Below are 17,951 nucleotides of genomic sequence, written 5' to 3'. Positions count from 1 at the left end.
CTTCTACAGATAAGTCTGTTCACTTATTTGTGTTTTCCTGTTTGCTTGATCCTAGGTGACCCTGAATCCCTTGGTATTAAGTGTAGGGAGCCGGTGGTCGTGTCCCCTCACTATTATAGGGTGTTCAGGTGTCATACAGTCGAGGAACAATGGTATGAAATTATCTACCATAGAGATTTTTGCATAGGCTGAGCAGTAAGGGAGAGAGCTAGGGATGTTACAGGGCTTACCCTTTGGTTCCTTAGTTTTGGATCAAGTCAGTCGGATCTTCATTTGTGTCTTCTAGTTTTCTGTAACACCTTCTGTGACATTATAAACCGCCAAAACCGTCTCAAGCATGGATCCGGTTTCACTTTTGACTGAACACATGCAGGGTCTTTCATTGGAGGTAGCGGATCTCCGTAAAACTGTATCTCAGTTTCAGGTGACCGGTTCAGCTTGCATTTATGGAGGGGAGAATTTTGTTCGTTTTAGAGAGGCTTGCAAACTCCATTTTCGCCTACTTCCCCATTCCTATGGTGATGAGGAGCAGAGGGTGGGGATCATCAACTCGCTGCTCAGGGATAACGCTCAGTCTTTGGCCTCTCGCTGCCAGTGGGGGCACGGCCCCTCCGTTCAGTGGATAATTTTTTTTAGCCCTGGGTCAGATATATGATGATCCAATTCGTATTGCTCTGGCTGAGTCTAGACTATGTCTTTTATGCCAAGGTAAACAGTCCGCAGAGATATACTGTTCAGAATTTCGGAGATGGGCAGCTGATACTGGTTGGAATGATGCTGCACTCCGAAGTCAATTTTGCCATGGTCTTTCAGAGGGATTGAAAGATGCATTTGCCTTTCATGAGAGACCTACCTCCTTGGACTCTGCCATGTCTCGGGCCGTTCGTATTGACAGGCGTCTTAGAGAGAGAGGAGAGATCACTCCTTCCTGTCATACTCAGTCCAAGGACAGTGCGGCGGTCGTATTCAGTGCACAGGGGTCTCAGTCGCTCTCAATCCCCTCTGAGCAGGATCCCATGCAGCTGGGTTTGCTTGCCTCTGACAATAGAGGATTCAGCTCTCATAGGAAGGTTTGTTTCTGTTGTGGAGGTATAAATCATTTGGCAAATGTTTGTCCCTCTAGGAGATTCAGGCAGTTTTTTGAGAGTAATAAAGAAACAAAAAGAAAAAAATCCTCTAAAAACATTCCATCTGTTACTATTGGCAGGGTTGATGCGGAAATTGAAGCTTTTCCGTTTGCTTGTAGTTCCCGTTTTGTCCTACCTGCCAGGGTGGCACTAGAGAGCAAGAACATTTTTTGTGAGATTTTTGTAGATAGTGGAGCAGCTGTCAATCTCATTGATAATCAATTTGCTATAACTCATGGTTTCCAGGTATGCACTTTGGGAAAGGTTATACCTGTTTTTGCTATTGATTCCGCTCCACTTTCTCAGAAATTGTTAAAGGGCATAGTTCATAATATCCGTTTGATTGTGAGTGATACTCATGTTGAGGATGTGTCATGTTTTGTCCTAAGCGGGTTGCCTTCTCCTCTAGTGTTGGGGCTACCCTGGCTCACTAAACATAACCCCACCATTGATTGGCAAGCAAGGCAAATAAATGGTTGGAGTGACTTTTGCAGAGAGAAAAAATCTGTTTCAGAGGTTTCTACTAAGACTGTACCATCTTTTCTCTCTGAATTTTCGGATGTGTTTTCTGAGAGTGGTGTTCAGGAGTTGCCCCCTCACAGGGAGTACGATTGCCCTATTAATCTCATCCCAGGTGCCAAGCTGCCTAAATCTCGTTTATACAATCTCTCCCAACCTGAAAGGGTCGCTATGCGTGCTTATATCTCTGAGAGCCTGAGAAAGGGACACATACGACCCTCGAAGTTCCCTGTTGCCGCTGTTTTTTTCTTTGTTAAGAAAAAAGATGGTTCTTTAAGACCATGTCTGGATTTCAGGGAGCTGAACAGTATCACAATTCGTGACCCTTATCCGCTTCCTTTGATCCCGGACCTGTTTAACCAGATTGTTGGGGCTAAAGTTTTTTCCAAGTTGGATCTAAGAGGGGCATACAACCTGGTCAGGGTCAGAGAAGCAGACGAATGGAAGACGGCCTTTAATACCCCTGAGGGCCATTTTGAGAATTTGGTTATGCCTTTTGGTTTGATGAATGCTCCAGCCGTCTTTCAGCATTTTGTGAACAGCATTTTTTATCATTTAATGGGGAAATTTGTACTAGTGTATCTAGATGACATTTAGATTTTTTTCTCCTGATTTCAAAACTCATAAGGACCACCTACGTCAGGTCTTGCTCATCCTGCGGGAGAATAAATTATAAGCTAAACTGAAAAAATGTGTGTTTGCGGTTCCAAAAATATAATTTCTGGGGTTTCTTCTCTACGCTTCTGGTTTTTGCATGGACCCCGAGAAGGTCCGCGCTGTGCTTGAGTGGGAGCTTCCTGAGAATCAAAAGGCGCTGATGAGTTTTTTGGGTTTTGCCAATTATTACAGAAAGTTCATTTTGAATTATTCCTCTGTTGTTAAACCACTCACTGATATGACTAGAAAGGGGGTAGATTTTTCCTCCTGGTCGGTAGAGGCGCGTAAGGCCTTTTCTAGTATCAAGGAGAGTTTTGCTTCTGCTCCCATCTTGGTACAACCTGATATCTCTCTGTCTTTCATAGTTGAGGTGGACACTTCTAAGGTGGGTGTGGGTGTGGTCTTGTCTCAGGGTCCCTCTCCTGCCAAATGGCGACCGTGTGCCTTTTTCTCGAAGAAACTCTCCTCCGCAGAGAGAAATTACGATGTGGGAGATAGGGAGTTGTTGGCCATCAAGTTGGCTTTTGAGGAATGGCGCCATTGGCTAGAGGGAGCCAGACACCCTATTACCGTGTTTACCGATCATAAGAATCTTGCCTACTTTGAGTCAGCCAAGCGTCTGAACCCGAGACAGGCCAGATGGTCTTTGTTCTTTTCAAGGTTTAATTTTGTTGTCACGTTCCGCCCTGGGGTTAAGAATGTGAAGGCGGATGCCCTGTCACGTTGTTTTCCGGGAGGTGGGAATTTTTAAGACCTGGGTCCCATTTTGGCTGAAGGTGTGGTGGTCTCTGCTCTTTATCCTGAATTGGAGGCAGAAGTTCAGGTAGCCCAGGCAGAGGCTCCTGATATTTGTCCTCCTGGGAGGTTGTTTGTGCCTCTCGCTTTAAGACACAAGGTTTTTAAGGAGCACCACGATACTGTCCTTGCTGGGCACCCGGGGGGTAGAGCCACAGTGGATCTCATCGCTAGGAGATTCTGGTGGCCGGCACTTCGTAAGTCGGTTGAGGGTTTTGTGGCAGCCTGCGAGACCTGCGCTCGTGCCAAAGTCCCTCATTCCCGGCCATCAGGTCCTCTTCTTCCGTTACCCATTCCTTCCCGTCCTTGGACACATCTGTCCATGGACTTCATTACGGACCTGCCTCGTTCCTCGGGGAAGACTGTGATTCTGGTGGTGGTGGACCGTTTTAGCAAAATGGCGCATTTTATTCCTATTCCTGGGTTGCCCAATGCTAAGACGCTGGCGCAGGCATTTATTGATCACATTGTCAAATTGCATGGTATTCCTTCAGACATAGTCTCTGATAGGGTTACGCAATTTGTTTCCAGATTCTGGAAGGCTTTCTGTTCTCGCTTGGGGGTTCGGTTGTCATTCTCTTCTGCTTTCCACCCGCAGTCGAATGGCCAGACAGAGCGCGTCAATCAGAATCTGGAGACATATCTGTGCTGTTTTGTGGCGGAGAATCAGGAGGATTGGTGTTCTTTTTTGTCCCTTGCTGAGTTTGCTTTAAATAACCGTCGTCAGGAGTCCTCTGATAAGTCACCATTTTTTGGTGCATATAGGTTTCATCCGCAGTTTGGGACATTCTCTGTAGAGGGGTCTTCTGGTTTACCTGATGAGGAGAGATTCTCCTCGTCTTTGTCATCTATTTGACAAAAGTTTCAGGATAATCCAAAGAGCATGAGTGAGAGATATAAGCGTGTGGCGGATAAGAGACGTGTGCCTGGTCCGGACCTGAATGTTGGTGATCTGGTGTGGTTGTCTACTAAGGATATCAAATTGAAGGTTCCCTCCTGGAAGTTGGGTCCTAAGTTTATTGGGCCTTACAAAATCTTGTCCGTCATCAATCCTGTTGCCTACCATCTTGATCTTCCTCAGACTTGGAAGATCCATAATGTTTTTCATAAGTCCCTATTAAAACCTTATGTCCAACCCATTGTACCCTCCTCTTTGCCTCCTTGTCCAATTGTGGTTGATGGTAATCTTGAATTTCAGGTCTCTAGGATTGTGGATTCTCGTGTTGTCCGCGGTTCTCTCCAGTACCTCATTCATTGGGAGGGTTATGGTCCTGAGGAGAGGATGTGGGTCCCAGTGACGGACATTAAGGCCACTCGTCTCATCTGGGCTTTCCATAGGTCCCATCCTGAGAAGGCGGGTTCTGCTTGCCTGGAGTCCACTCGTAAAAGGAGGGGTACTGTCACCGCCAAACATCTGAGAAGCTCTGACAGACGTTCTTCAGAGCCTCCTGCTTGAGGTTCTTTTGTTTTGCTTTCGTTTTGTCATCTCGTTTCCCTCTCTCAGCTGTCATCTAGTTGCACTGATTGCATTCCTTTAAATCCCCTCCCATACTGCATCACTTTGCGGTTTATACAACTTCCTGGAGTGTGTGCATGCTGGATGCTATAACTGATGCTTCTACAGATAAGTCTGTTCATTTATTTGTGTTTTCCTGTTTGCTTGATCCTAGGTGACCATGACTCCCTCCGTATTAAGTGTAGGGAGCCGGTGGTCGTGTCCCCTCACTATTATAGGGTGTTCAGGTGTCATACAGTCGAGGAACGAGGGTATGCAATTATCTACCAGATTTTTGCATAGGCTGAGCAGTAAGGGAGAGAGCTAGGGCTGTTACAGGGCTTACCCTTTGGTTCCTTAGTTTTGTATCAAGTCAGTCGGATCTTCATTTGTGTCTTCTAGTTTTCTGTAACACCTTCTGTGACAGTTCTCCTGCAAAATGTCTTGATAAACTCGCGAATAAATTTTTCCTTCGATGATAGCAATCCGTCCAGGCCCTGATGCAGCAAAGCATCCCCAAACAATGATGCCCCCACCACCATACTTCACAGTTGGGATGAGGTCTTGATGTTGGTGTTCTGTGCCTCTTTTTCTCCACACATAGTGTTGTGTGTTTCTTCCAAACAACTCAACTTTGGTTTCATCTGTCCCCAGAATATTTTGCCAGTACGGCTGTGGAACATCAAGGTGTTCTTGTGCAAACTATAAGCGTGCAGCAATGTTTTTTTTGGACAGCAATGGCTTCCTCTGTGGTATCCTCCCATGAAATCCATTCTTGTTTAGTGTTTTACGTATTGTAGATTCACTAACAGCGATGTTAGCATATGCCAGAGACTTTTGTAAGTCTTTAGCTGACACCTCATTCACCTCAGTCTGCGCTGTGCTTTTGCAGTCATCTTTACAGGATGGCCACTCCTAGGGAGAGTAGCAGCAGTGCTGAACTTTCTCCATTTGTAGGCAATTTGTCTTACCGTGGACTGGTGAACAGCAAGGCTTTTGGAGATACTTTTATAACCCTTTCTAGTTTTATGCAAGTCAACAATTCCTAATCGTAGGTCTTCTGAGAGCTCTTTTGTGCGAGGCATCATTCACATCAGGTAATGCTTCTTGTTAAAAGCAAACTGGTGTGCGCTTTTTATAGGGCAGGGCAGCTGTAATCAATCTCATCTAATTGATTGAACTTCAGTTGGCTGACACTTCACTCCAATTAGATCTTGGAGATGTCATTCGTCTAGGGGTTCACATACTTTTTCCACCTGCACTGTGAATGTTTAGATGATGTGTTCAATAAAAACATGGTAACATTTAATTATTTGTTTGTTATTAGTTTAAGCAGACTTTGATTGTCTGATGTTGTGACTTAAATGAAGATCAGATCAAATTTTATGACCAATTTGTGCAGAAATCCATATCATTCCAAAGGGTTCACATACTTTTTCTTGCAACTGTACATCGAAAGTTGATAGGTCAGACAATGGATTGTCACCGTCCAGGGGACGTGACATTGGCCCCAGGTTAACTAGAATCACCAAAGCAGCAGCAGGCCACCGCCCATAATGTTTTAGATGGTCAGCTCAGCAGGCCCTTGCTCCTAATGTTTTTGAGGGTCACCAGCAGGCCTTCAATCATAATTTTTAAAGGGTGTGTATGATGCCCTCCTTTATGTGAAGTTAAGGGTGTATCGGAGTGTCTCTTCTATGTAATTGTTGGCAGCACTTGCACTTTATGTACAAGTAAATATTCAGAAAAGAATGTTTTCTATAAATTTTTCCTCTAAAATCATTTTTTCCCCTTGGTTTTGTGCATATTATTGTCATTATGTTAAAGTGGCTTACTATTTGGACAACGTAGTTCCCAGCAGCAACCAGCGAGTCCAAGATGCATCCATACAACCTCCCCATGCTGTGACAGAACCATTTCGGTGGTGTTACCAACAATTTCTGACATTTTCTTATGAACCAGGCACCCTCCCCTCTTCAGAGCAGGGGGTACCTGGTTTAATGCTCGGGTCCTCCCATTGACTTCCATTATACTTATGTGCTCCCGAATATCATGATGTGTTCGGCCCGGCCCGAGCCGAGCACTACGGTGCTCGATCAACACTAATCATTATTTATTTTTATTTATTGTTTTATTTTCAGAAATAATATATACAAAGCAAATATATTGAGCATTAAAAGACACATTAACCCCTTCTAGACCTTCATCATGCATGCATAGCAAAAATCTGAACTTTTAAGATTGTGCCCGCTCAGAAGCTTAGACAGATAAAGTAGCATAAACAAATAAGATCTTAGCATTTCACATAGATTATGTAGCCTACTTATAGCAATGTGGTAGGACAAGTCCATTAGAAATCAGTCATTATAGAAAATAAAAGGACCTAATGCTGGAATTTAACCAGAACAAATAATTAACTAAGATTACTTTCACATATGAAATTTTCTTTCTGGTTTTGAGATCCTGCTGAATGGGGACAAAACTGAACAAAGTAGAACAGAGTGCTCCAGAATGCACTCCTTTCCTGTTTGTTATGTTCTGTGACTGGACACAAAACCGCTGTTAACTGCGATTTTGTGTACGGTTTGCAAGACCGAACATGCCGGATTCAGCACAATGTAAAACAATGTATGTCAATGGTGAAGGATCCAGGGTTTTTTTGGACAAGAAAAAATGGATTTGGCATCTATTGACTTACAATAGTGTTAGGGCAAGATCCAGTTTGCTCATATTTTATTTAATACAACCAAATACAAATGGAACAGATGCAGCCAGTTGTGCAAAACTGGAAAGAAAATTGCGTATGTGAAAGTAGCCTAAAGCTTCCAACAAATTGATCTCAATGCCGACCAATCACCCAGGGACTTTGATGGGAAAAATAGCAGTATTAGGCTAACCAGCACCATAGAGTACTTGAGAGTACAAAGCCCAGATATAAGAAATCAGTTTGGTCTGTTCTCATCTGAAGTAACAGCTAAATAATAATAATACAAGAATAATATTAAACAACTTGACTAGAACTTGATGTGATCTGTAAAGTTCATATAGCATGAAACTTGTTAGCGATACCATTTACATGATAGGGAACTATTTTTGGTTCTGTTCCACTGAGCACTAGTTGGGATAATATCATTCATCCAGTGTCTGGCAATTAGTTTCCTATTCTAGAAAAGTGTCTCCTGTAGAAGAGGAGCCTCTTGGGTTTAATAAATATGGCATTTAAATGGGGGACCAGAAGATCTGTAAAGTTCTTGTAGAATTCTCCAGGAAGACCATCAGAGCCTGGAGATTTACATTTTTTTATAGAAGCGATGGAATCCCTAATGTCTTGATCCATAATGGGAGTGTCTTAGTAATCATGTTGTTCCACAACGAGTAGTGGTCGTAGAATAATAGCCAAAAAAGCACATCAAAGGGGTTGGTCACGTATAAACTATAGAACTGTTGGTAATATTCTTGAAATGCAAGTATAATATCACCAGGAGAGGCCACTTTTAATGGTCCGCGGAGTATAGTTCTGTGATAACCGGTCGAGTAGTATATTCCTTAGGATAGATGAGCCAGAAGTTTCCTGTCATGGTCACCATATTTAAAAACTGGCTGTTTTCAGAAAAACACGTTATGATTAGCAGTGGCAGTATGCGTCCTCTGTACTGCCGCCTGTTTCTGCAGCCACTCCGATTGTAAAGACAGAGTAGGGGCTGGTTTAACCAGTTATTTAGATTTATTAATACTCTTGTCCTTGCTACGCAGTTAGTGTTGTATAATTACTACAGATAATTTCTATGATAATTTACAGCAGAATGATATTAATCTTTTATTATTAATAAGAGGTATCAAAAGATCAGAAGGGTAGTTTGAAGCTTCAGGGCCCTAATGCCATATCTAGCATTCACCTTTTTTATGTGACTGGCTTTATTGGCCACCTCAGGCACTAGGGACCAGGTGGACTGCTACCTCTGCACCCACTGTAGTTAAATACTTACCAACATTGCAGTAAATACATCCAGGACATGTAAAGCCCACCCCCCAGGAATACCCCTAAACTCTCCTACCATCCATTCCATTTTTGGCCTAAGACAGTCCGAATTTGTCGGGAAGGTCTCTGATAATTAGGAACAGTCCCTCCAAATTTGGGACTGTTAGCAGCTATGTAGTAGCAAATTTTTATAACTACTCATAAGGGTATATTCATATGGAATAAATTTGCTGCAAACATCCTCATTTGTCCAATTCATCCGAATGGGCTTTGCCAGAATCATTGCGCCTGCTGCAGAAACAACCACATACAAATACATAAAACTGCTTTTCAGATGGAGTTTAATTTCTGCAACTAATTTGATGGATGTGAATAAGTCTTTCAATTTGCTTTCCCACTATTGGAAGGACGTTGGACAAACAGGGAGTGATGGTCCAACTATACCTGAAGGCAGCTTTGTTTCAGTAGGTGGGCGGGAAAAAGATGTCCTTTCATCCTTGGATAGAAAGAGGTGAGAGTGTCACCGATCTTTACATTAGACCATATCGGTACCATATCCCATAAGATTGTAAAAAGGGAATATCCCTTTTGTATCCAATTTGAATAAGCAGTTAGTTTTCAGACTTAGGTCTCTTTAATGAACAGTTTATTGGCTAATAATTGATAAATATGACAGAAAATGATGCATGACGGCAGAAGGGTTGGAAGGTCTTAGTTGGCAGCAATGGTGTCTCCGATCCAGGAGTTGTAGTTGCAGACCTTGGTGTACACTCCAGGATAATTCTTAAGTGCGCAGCCATATCCCCAGGAAACAATACCCTGCAGTTGTCCGCTACAAGCCACCGGTCCACCAGAGTCACCCTGTGAAATTGAAAAAAAGGAAATTATTAAAACTCAGTAATGTAACTAAGCAGTGAATAGAAAAGTGAAATCAATGTAAGCAGGAACCCCTAATAGCTTGAGTTATTTGTGGTGTTAATGGCCAGACATTGTGTCGGTCGTTTGGTTAGGCTCAGACATAGGGGGTACAGAGATAGTAGTTGCACCTTGAGCCTGGGACCATTTTGCATTGTATTTAGCTAATATAAGCCATCTCTGTAGAAGTTGGTTGTGCCATTAGGTACAGTATATCTTCTATCTTGATACAGATTGAGTAACTGGCTCATGGACCTTTTACTCGGAAGTTTCTTCTGTGCAATATTCCCTCTAAAACTTTTCTTTTGTGAAAATAGCAGAGAGACGCAAAATTACCCTAAGTTGCATGGAGCCAAAGTACATCACCCATTGTGCAGTGCAACATGGCTGCTGTAGTTGCTGTGGTACTGTGCCTGTGGGTTGATATGGCTAAGTTAGGTCGACAGAAGGGGTTCTCTTGGGCTGCTAGGTCTTGCCGCCTGCAGGTGGTTGCCATTTGGTATTGTGTCAGATTAGTATAGGAAACCACATTCTTTCCTTTGAAGCATCTCTGTAATACTTACTGCTGTGTGGAGGCACCCTATATCACACTTTATAGGTAGCAACTAAACCAAGCCTCTAGTGCCAGAAGGAGCTCACAGGTCCCTCTACTGTGCAAGAAGACATCAGTGTTATAAATGACACATACTGTAAAGAGGCATCTCCCAAGGAAGAGATCGATCTCAGTAGCCCCACCTATTGGAAGTGGCTTCTTATGAGTATATAAGTGGGAAACCCTGTTACAGAGTTTGGCTTCATGTTCAATATATGGAGTGCCTACAGCTCAGGGACTCCAAGGGCTACCATATGGGCTCCATGAACATGATGCTTCCCTGTGCTTGATGCCTTATTTTTCTTAAACTATTTTTCTTAAATTACCGTAAGCATGGAAAAATTATAAATTCTTTTGGTTGCCCTTAAACAGTGATAGCATTTTATCTCCAACCTGCTGCCAAACGTGTGATCTACAAGCTTCATATTTGAGCTCTCATTATGCTTTATTCATAGACATAGCTCATAGGCTCCCATGAAAAATCTGTAACAGGGCCCCCATCTAGCATGTGTCATTTATGATACTGGTATTTTCTTGTATAGCAGAGGGTCCCTTGGGTTCCCCCAGGCACTGCTATTTTGGTCAAAATATCAAGTACTTTCACACTCGCGTTTTGGCTTTCCATTTGTGAGATCCATTCAGGGCTCTCACAAGCGGTCCGAAACGGATCAGTTTTGCCCTTAATGCATTCTCAATGGATAAGGATCCGCTCAGACTGCATCAGTTTGGCTCAGTTTGGCTCCAGTCTGCCTCCATTCCGCTTTGGAGGCGGACATCAAAACGCTGCTTGCATCGTTTGGGTGTCCGTCTGACGAAACGGAGCCAAACGGATCTGTTTTCACTGACACAATATATGGCACAATAGAAAACGGATCCGTCCCCCGTTGACTTTCAATGGTGTTCCAGATGGATCTGTTTTGGCTATGTTAAAGTTAATACAAACGGATCCGTTCTGAACGGATGGAGACGGTTGTATTATCTAAATGGATGCGTTTGTGCAGATCCATGATGGATCCGCACCAAACGCGATTGTGAAAGTAGCCTAAACCAAAGAAATTGTAAAGTTATTGGATATTTAACTCTAGAAGGTTGTTAAACTGTTATCCAAATGTGGAGCATCACTGTTGGTAGATTTTTTTTTTACAGTTAGTCTTCTGGATGTTGAAGCAGATAGCTAATTTACCTGACATGAATCTTTTCCTCCTTGCAGGAAGCCAACACAGATCATGTTAGCAGTGATCTCTCCAGGATAAGACCCACTGCATTCTGCATCAGTTAAGATTGGAGCCTTCAGACATTGAAGGAGATCAGGGTAATTGGCTGAAGAATAGAAGAAATGTGTCTGAGATGATCAATTGTGTCTAAGATGATGTTATATTATAAATCTTTGGATTATAAAAACTGGAAGCAGCCCCCCCCCCCCCCCCCCAAATAATTTGAAAGTAGCATATCGGTCTACAAGATATGCCATAATATGCCTGAGGTGCAAGTCCCACTTCCGAACCCTCATCTATCAGTTCACTGACCCCTTTTCATCATTTTTCATAGACTTTACTGGAGGGGTGGCTTCTTGCATGGCTCTTTCTGTAATTCCCATAGGCTATGATGTAGAGGGTTCTATGAGAGCTTGGCATCAAATCCATTAAAGAAGTGAAACATATGGCTGGTGACGGGTGAATGTTGTCAGGGTCTCAGGCATCAGACATGAAATGAGAATGTGCCATTTTTCTTTAAATTTCCCTGTCATTTTTTCTACCTACCAGACTAAGCAGCAAAAGGTCAATATGGTAAACAGGCACAGGCACAGGTCAGGCAGCAAAGGTTCAGAATGGGTAAACTAGCAGAGGTGAGTACACAAGTAGACAAAGAGAACAGCACACCTTACACAGGATCTAGGCAGCTAGATGAACCTATTGCACAGGCAAGAGGTGGAAGAAACAGCGCAGCATAAATATCAGAACTGATTAGCACATTAGTCAAGAAGCTTCACATAGAGAAAAATGAGGGTTAACCCTACCTAGCAGTGCTACTGAATGAGGTGGGATTCAATGAATACTATCCCCAATAGACAAACTGGACGCCGGCTCCTGGGTTCACTGCCAGAATACTGGAACACAGGATGAGTGGAGCTGTGCCCGTGCCTGCCTGGGAGTGAAAGGTCAGTGGTATATTGTTGACCCATTTCTTGTTTTTTAAACTATCAGCCTGTATCTGCTATCTTCCTTTCTAATGTAGAAGCCATACTGTAACAGTAAATACAGTATTAGTAGAAAGCTAACAAGGTCAAAAAGATGGGCAGTGCAAATACAAAGCTGTATTCAGTCCCTCTTATCCCAATTATGAAGAGTGTTATCTTGGCAGTCTCCTGGTTTTTAGCCTTTAACCCTTATACAGGGATCTGGCCTTCACTGCAGGAGACCCACGAGACCGCTACCTCTTGAGAAAGTACCTGTGTAGTTGGCGGCTGATCCACAGGAGAAGTTAGGCAATACACATAGTCCAATAACAGGCAAAGGTTGTGGTAGGCACCGTACAATGAATCTGGGTAACATTTCCAAGATCAGCTCTGGCGGCAATAGGGCAATTGTAACAATCAGTGTGGGGGGAAAGTCCACACTAAACACAGGAGGAAGGGGGAACAGTAACTGGGCCTGGAAACTACAGAAAAAACAGGTCACCTCCTAAACAACCCTAATCCGGGCCCTAACTTCCTATCAATATGAATAGACCTTGAAGGTAGAAATATTCATATGCTGTATACCTAGGCCCTTATATCCCTATAAAGCCCTGGAATGCGGTTAGGACCAGAGACAACCCATTCCTCCCCAGATAGACGAATGGAAGTCTCTGTCTCAGGCAAACAACAAGGAATATAACAAACACAAAACAATAAGAAAAGACAAGACTTATCTGAAAGTAGAAAACTGGCAACTCCAGAAGCACCACAGAGTGCAACCGACCAGCTAGTGAGAAGGCAGGAAGAAAATCTATAAACCGCACCTCCAAGAGTGAGAAGCCGCTACTTAGGGGAAAAGTAGTTTACCAACAAGCAACACATGAAGCAAGGAGTGTGGAATTCACCAAAACACAGACACAATAAGATCCACAGTGAACTTGTCAATTTAACCCACGAGTTGCCAGTTTCTATAATCTCCTGGTACCTGCCACGGGAACGTCAGTGACAGCAATATGAGAAACATAAAACAATAAAAAGTCTCCAATAAGTTGCCTGTTCGTTGTGCGCTGCAGGTCTAGGAGTGAAGTGGGTAAGTTCACACAACAAGTCTATGTAGGTATCGGACCTCGCTGCTGGAGTATCGCCTGGAAAGGTTCCTTTCTAGTTCGGAGCTATACACAGCTTCTGAACACGTCAATATCCTCACAAATTGCCCTTTAATCCTTGAGTTTCTCTGCGGATTAACAAAGGGGTCGCACAAATAGTGATGTACCGTCAGCCACAAATACATTTAAAAGGTTTATTATACTCACAAAAGTAGATGAGTTTAAAACATATCATAAAAGGGGGATATCCTCTTGTTCATGCCCGACCCGGGTTTCGCTTCACGCTTTGTCAGGGGTGAACATGCTCCAATGTTTTGGGCAGTCTTTTTAAATTATTTAAGTCCCGCCCATTTTTCTCTCCAAATACACATCGTTTATAAAATACTTAATATAACATGACAGTAATAAAAAAAACTGAAACCAGGGGCGTTGCTAGGGTCTCAAAAGATCTGCGGCCCAAGCACCAATGCATATGGCCAAATTCCATAAGTTGAACAACTGCATCCCCCCAGTAAACACTAGCACTGAAGACATTTTGCTGTACTTGCTATACAGCAGCACATACCTCTCACATCCAGTTCTTCCCAGGTGACATCTCTTCTGATGTAGATCTTCTCTGTCATCATCTTCTCCATTCGGTCCATACAACTTCTCTCAGCCGCCTCGTCTCTGCAGACTGTGACACATGGACATCTTAGCTTCTTTACTTTTCTGTACCCCCAAATACTATTGTGCCATACAGATAATCTTCCCCATAATAATAGTGCTCCTCATAGTCCCACCAATTGTAATTCCCTTCTAGAATGCCCTCATCAGTAATACTGCCCCCTACTGGACCCAACAGTGATAATGCTCCACAAGAGTGCCCTCATTAGTAATACTGCCCCCTACAGTGCCCCCAACCATGATAGCGCTCTCCAAGAGTGCCTCCATAAGTAGAAGAGCCCACCAGTATTAATAATGCCCTTACAGAGCCCCCAGTAGAAATAAGGCCCCCTATTGTCCCCCAGTGGTAATAAAGCTCTCTACAGACACCTCAGTAGTAATTAGGCCCCCCATGGTGCTCTTAGTAGAATTAATGCAGATCTATAAGTTCCTCCTATAGAGCCCCCAGTAGTAATAGGAACACCTAATGTCCCCTGGATTTAAAATGCTCCCACATTGCCCCCGGTATTTATATTGCCCCCTACTGTTATAATGCTCGCACTGAAGCGCCCCAAGTATTTATAATGCTGCCTGCAGTGCCCCCTGTAGTTATATTCCTCAGTTTAGTGTCCTCAGAAATTATAATTCCTCAGCACCTCCGCCATACAGTCCCATGTAAATACAACTTTTTCCCTCCCTCCACCATAAAGTCCCATATAAATACCATCACACCATCTCTCCAGCCCCCTCCAATATACAGTCCCATGTAAATAACATCCCTCTCTATCTGCAGCCCCCTCCAAATACAGTCCCATGTAAATAACATCACACCATCTCTCCTGCATCTTCCAATATACAGTCCTGTGTAAATAAGATCACCCCCTCCCCAGCTGCCTTAAACATGCAGTTCCATATAAATAACATTACCTCTCAACATACAGTCCCATTTAAATAACATCACCCTACCCCAGCCACTTCCAAATTTCAGTCCCATGTAAGTAACATCACTCCATCCCACTGTCCCATGTAAATAACTTCCCTCACTTCAGCCCTAACATACAGTCCCAGTTAAATAACTACAACTCTCAACATTGCTCTGCCTCTCACACTGAGTAATCTTCACTTACCTCTCCTCATGTAGCAAACCTCACCTCAGCCTCTTTCCAGGACTTCTCTTCACTGCTAAGCCATCCTCTCCGCACTGGTCACATGATGGTCACATCATCCCAGGTCCTTTTCAGCTACTGCATTTAGAAATGATCACATGACCTATGATGTCATCACAGGTCCTTTAGCTCTTGTAGTGCATTAAATTCAATTGTATTGCTGTCCTGAGGATGGCAATACAGTTATATTTAACACGCAGTCAGGACATTCGGGGCCTGGGACAAAACATCAGAGGCCCAGTCCCCGAATGTTTTCACCTAGCAACGCCCCTGGTTACAACCTTCCTCACACATAGACTCTCGTCATGGTTTTCTCCAGATTCAATTCACATTGTGCAACTGGACAATAGACCGGCCATTCGGCAATTCACTCATGGCCCTACCTCACCTCCGCGGCCCTCTCAAATCCAATTCACACTATATGAATAGGTACCAAGCCTATATAACTAGAAAGGAACCTTTTCCAGTCGATACTCCAGCTGCGAGGTCCGATACCAATATGAGAAACAGGCTAAGGTCAGGGCAATTGGCTAGGAGTCAGAGTCTGCTGTCAGACTCCTACTGAGGAGGGTACCTTAAATGCACAGGGACATGCAGCCATCGGCCAGGGAATGAATTAGACTTGCATGCACTGGCCATTTACAAGTCCGAGAGTGAGTCTGCTTGCAACCTAAGGAACAGACCTGGAGACCCTAGGAACAGATGTGCAGCTGTGGCCTTCTGAGGACTCCGGCGACGGGCACCACAAAATCTCGAGGAAGAGAAGCAGGGCCAGACAGTGCAAGAGAGGTTAGGGTAAGTAGCACAGTGGTTGCTGCCTGCAAGTTATTCCATTGTGTGATTGTGTCCTTATTGTTCCTGTACTATTAAGACCTAAACTTTACAGGGTTCGGAGGACAGATCCCGATTGATCACATATTCATGGCCTATCTCAAAGATAGGTCATAAATATGTTTTCCTATTAAAACCCCTTAAAGTCACTGGAATGGTCGTAACATTCCACAGTGTGTGGAATGAAGGACCTGCATGTGGTCCGAACCTTTAGTAGAGCACTTAATTCCCATATCCAAATGTTTACTTACTTCCGCTGCTGAGTGTATTTCCCCAGCCAGAAATCACACAGTTGGTCCCAGCTTTGGCACAACCAGATGGAAGGTCAATGGGTTTCACGCTAGTGTTCAATGTGGCGGGAGATGACAACTTGATCAGCATGATGTCATTGTCCAGGGTTCTGGAGTTGTATCTGCTATGTCTAATAACCTTGGCTGAGTTGATGAACTGCTCGGTGCCTTCACTCACAGCAATGTTGTGTTCTCCCAATCTGACTTGAATGTTTCTAAAAAAAAATGTTCAGACATTTAACATATATGTAACCAACTATTTAAATAGCTTGTATATATGTTCTAATTGTGCCAATGGGAGTCTCCTAATAATTGGCAAAGTCACTTGCTAATAATTCAGTGGGCATCGGTCTACAAGACAATGACTTTCTTGAGACCGTCCAGGGGCAATAAGACTAAGGATCCACTATCTAGCTACATAGGACAAGTGCATCTCTCTATTGATTGTGTTCGAGATACAACAGAACATGATGAACCCCACTTTACCTTAGGACCTTTGTCGTATCATACCTGCTCCCTGTGGGAGGTATTAGTGTGCACTACTAGAGGTAAGAAAAACGAGAGAACATCATCCAACTACTCAGAAAAGGTCCATGGTTTCTTTAAATACTTAAATACTGCTAGGCCTGAGGGGCCTTGTTGTGGCAAGGAATCGTTATCATGTTAGTGCTTTGGCCCACCAAAGAATTCTCCTATCCATTAGTGGACTGATCTGGCTCTGTACATAACAGGTCTTCATAAAACAAACTCAGTCCTAATACATCTGTGTGCCATATAGAATGAACGGGTCAGACTAATAAACGAGTCACTTACGTCTTAAAACAATGAGCAGCAGACACCACCCATAGGTTGTTAATCAAGGACCCTCCACAAAAATGGTATCCGGCATTTAGGGAAGCCTGGTAAGGGGCAGAGCCCTTGGTGCAGGTGCTTCCTCCAACAATCTTGTCATTATCTTCAAAGGCCGCTACAATATAAAGACAAATAAACATATAACTAATAAGAATACTAATATTGGACTGATTTTGTTATATACCTTGAATTAATAAGAAATGTAATAATCAAATGTAATTACATAATGGACTTCTGCTGGGCCTTTTTTTTTTCTTTTTCTTTTTATATCTTTATTTCAATTTCATACAATAAATACATTACCCCAACAATACGTAGAAAAATTATTAACAGATGGTGATTACTGTTCATCTTTCATTTTTTATTTTTATTTTCTCCCCTTTTTTCTTTCTGCCCATTCCCAACCACCTCCCAACTCCCACCCTCCCATTTCACCCCACGTAGAGAGAAGAGGAAAAAAAAAAAAACTAAAGTACCCAATTTTTCCAGACCTGGTCGAGATTTAATGACTTTTTGGTATAATTCTTTGTCCCACGTTCTTCTTTAATTAAATTGTCTATTGTTTTCCTCCACTGTCCCACCGTCGGTGGATCTGCCTTTATCCATTTCCTAAGTATAAGAATTCTAGCCTGAAATAATACTTTATTCAAAACCAATCGTATATTCTTATTTAATTTCAAATGTTCAGTTGTCCCTAAAATACAAATTACTGGGTCATTTGGCAATCGGACCTCCAGTAGCAAAAACACAGTTTCCATAATTTCTGTCCAATATCTATGAAGCTTGGGACACCTCCAAAAACAGTG

The 17,951-nt window shown here is 43.0% G+C and overlaps 1 protein-coding gene across 1 annotated transcript; it reads right to left on the bottom strand.

Annotated features, from left to right (window-relative positions):
- Positions 1-9,283: 9,283 nt before the first annotated feature.
- LOC122942237 (trypsin-like) lies at positions 9,284-17,496 on the bottom strand. The gene is made up of 5 exons (XM_044299740.1): positions 17,449-17,496; positions 17,107-17,312; positions 16,255-16,508; positions 11,263-11,399; positions 9,284-9,433 (listed from the first exon to the last, which is right to left on the bottom strand). The coding sequence occupies exons 1-5, from the start codon at positions 17,494-17,496 to the stop codon at positions 9,284-9,286; spliced, it is 795 nt and encodes a 264-aa protein (XP_044155675.1).
- Between the last annotated feature and the right edge of the window lie 455 nt (positions 17,497-17,951).

This window comes from Bufo gargarizans, chromosome 6, assembly GCF_014858855.1.
Source record: "Bufo gargarizans isolate SCDJY-AF-19 chromosome 6, ASM1485885v1, whole genome shotgun sequence".
NCBI classification, from domain to species: Eukaryota; Metazoa; Chordata; class Amphibia; order Anura; family Bufonidae; genus Bufo; species Bufo gargarizans.
This window is presented reverse-complemented; position numbering and strand designations above follow the sequence as displayed.

Coding starts and splice junctions, on each gene's coding strand:
- LOC122942237 (XM_044299740.1), bottom strand. CDS start 17,496: ATGAACAGTAATCACCATCTGTTAATAATTTTTCTACGTATTGTTGGG. Junction 17,313..17,448: donor TTTTTCTACGTATTGTTGGG/GTAATGTATTTA, acceptor TAACAAAATCAG/TCCAATATTAGTATTCTTAT. Junction 16,509..17,106: donor GCTGCTCATTGTTTTAAGAC/GTAAGTGACTCG, acceptor ATTTTTTTTTAG/AAACATTCAAGTCAGATTGG.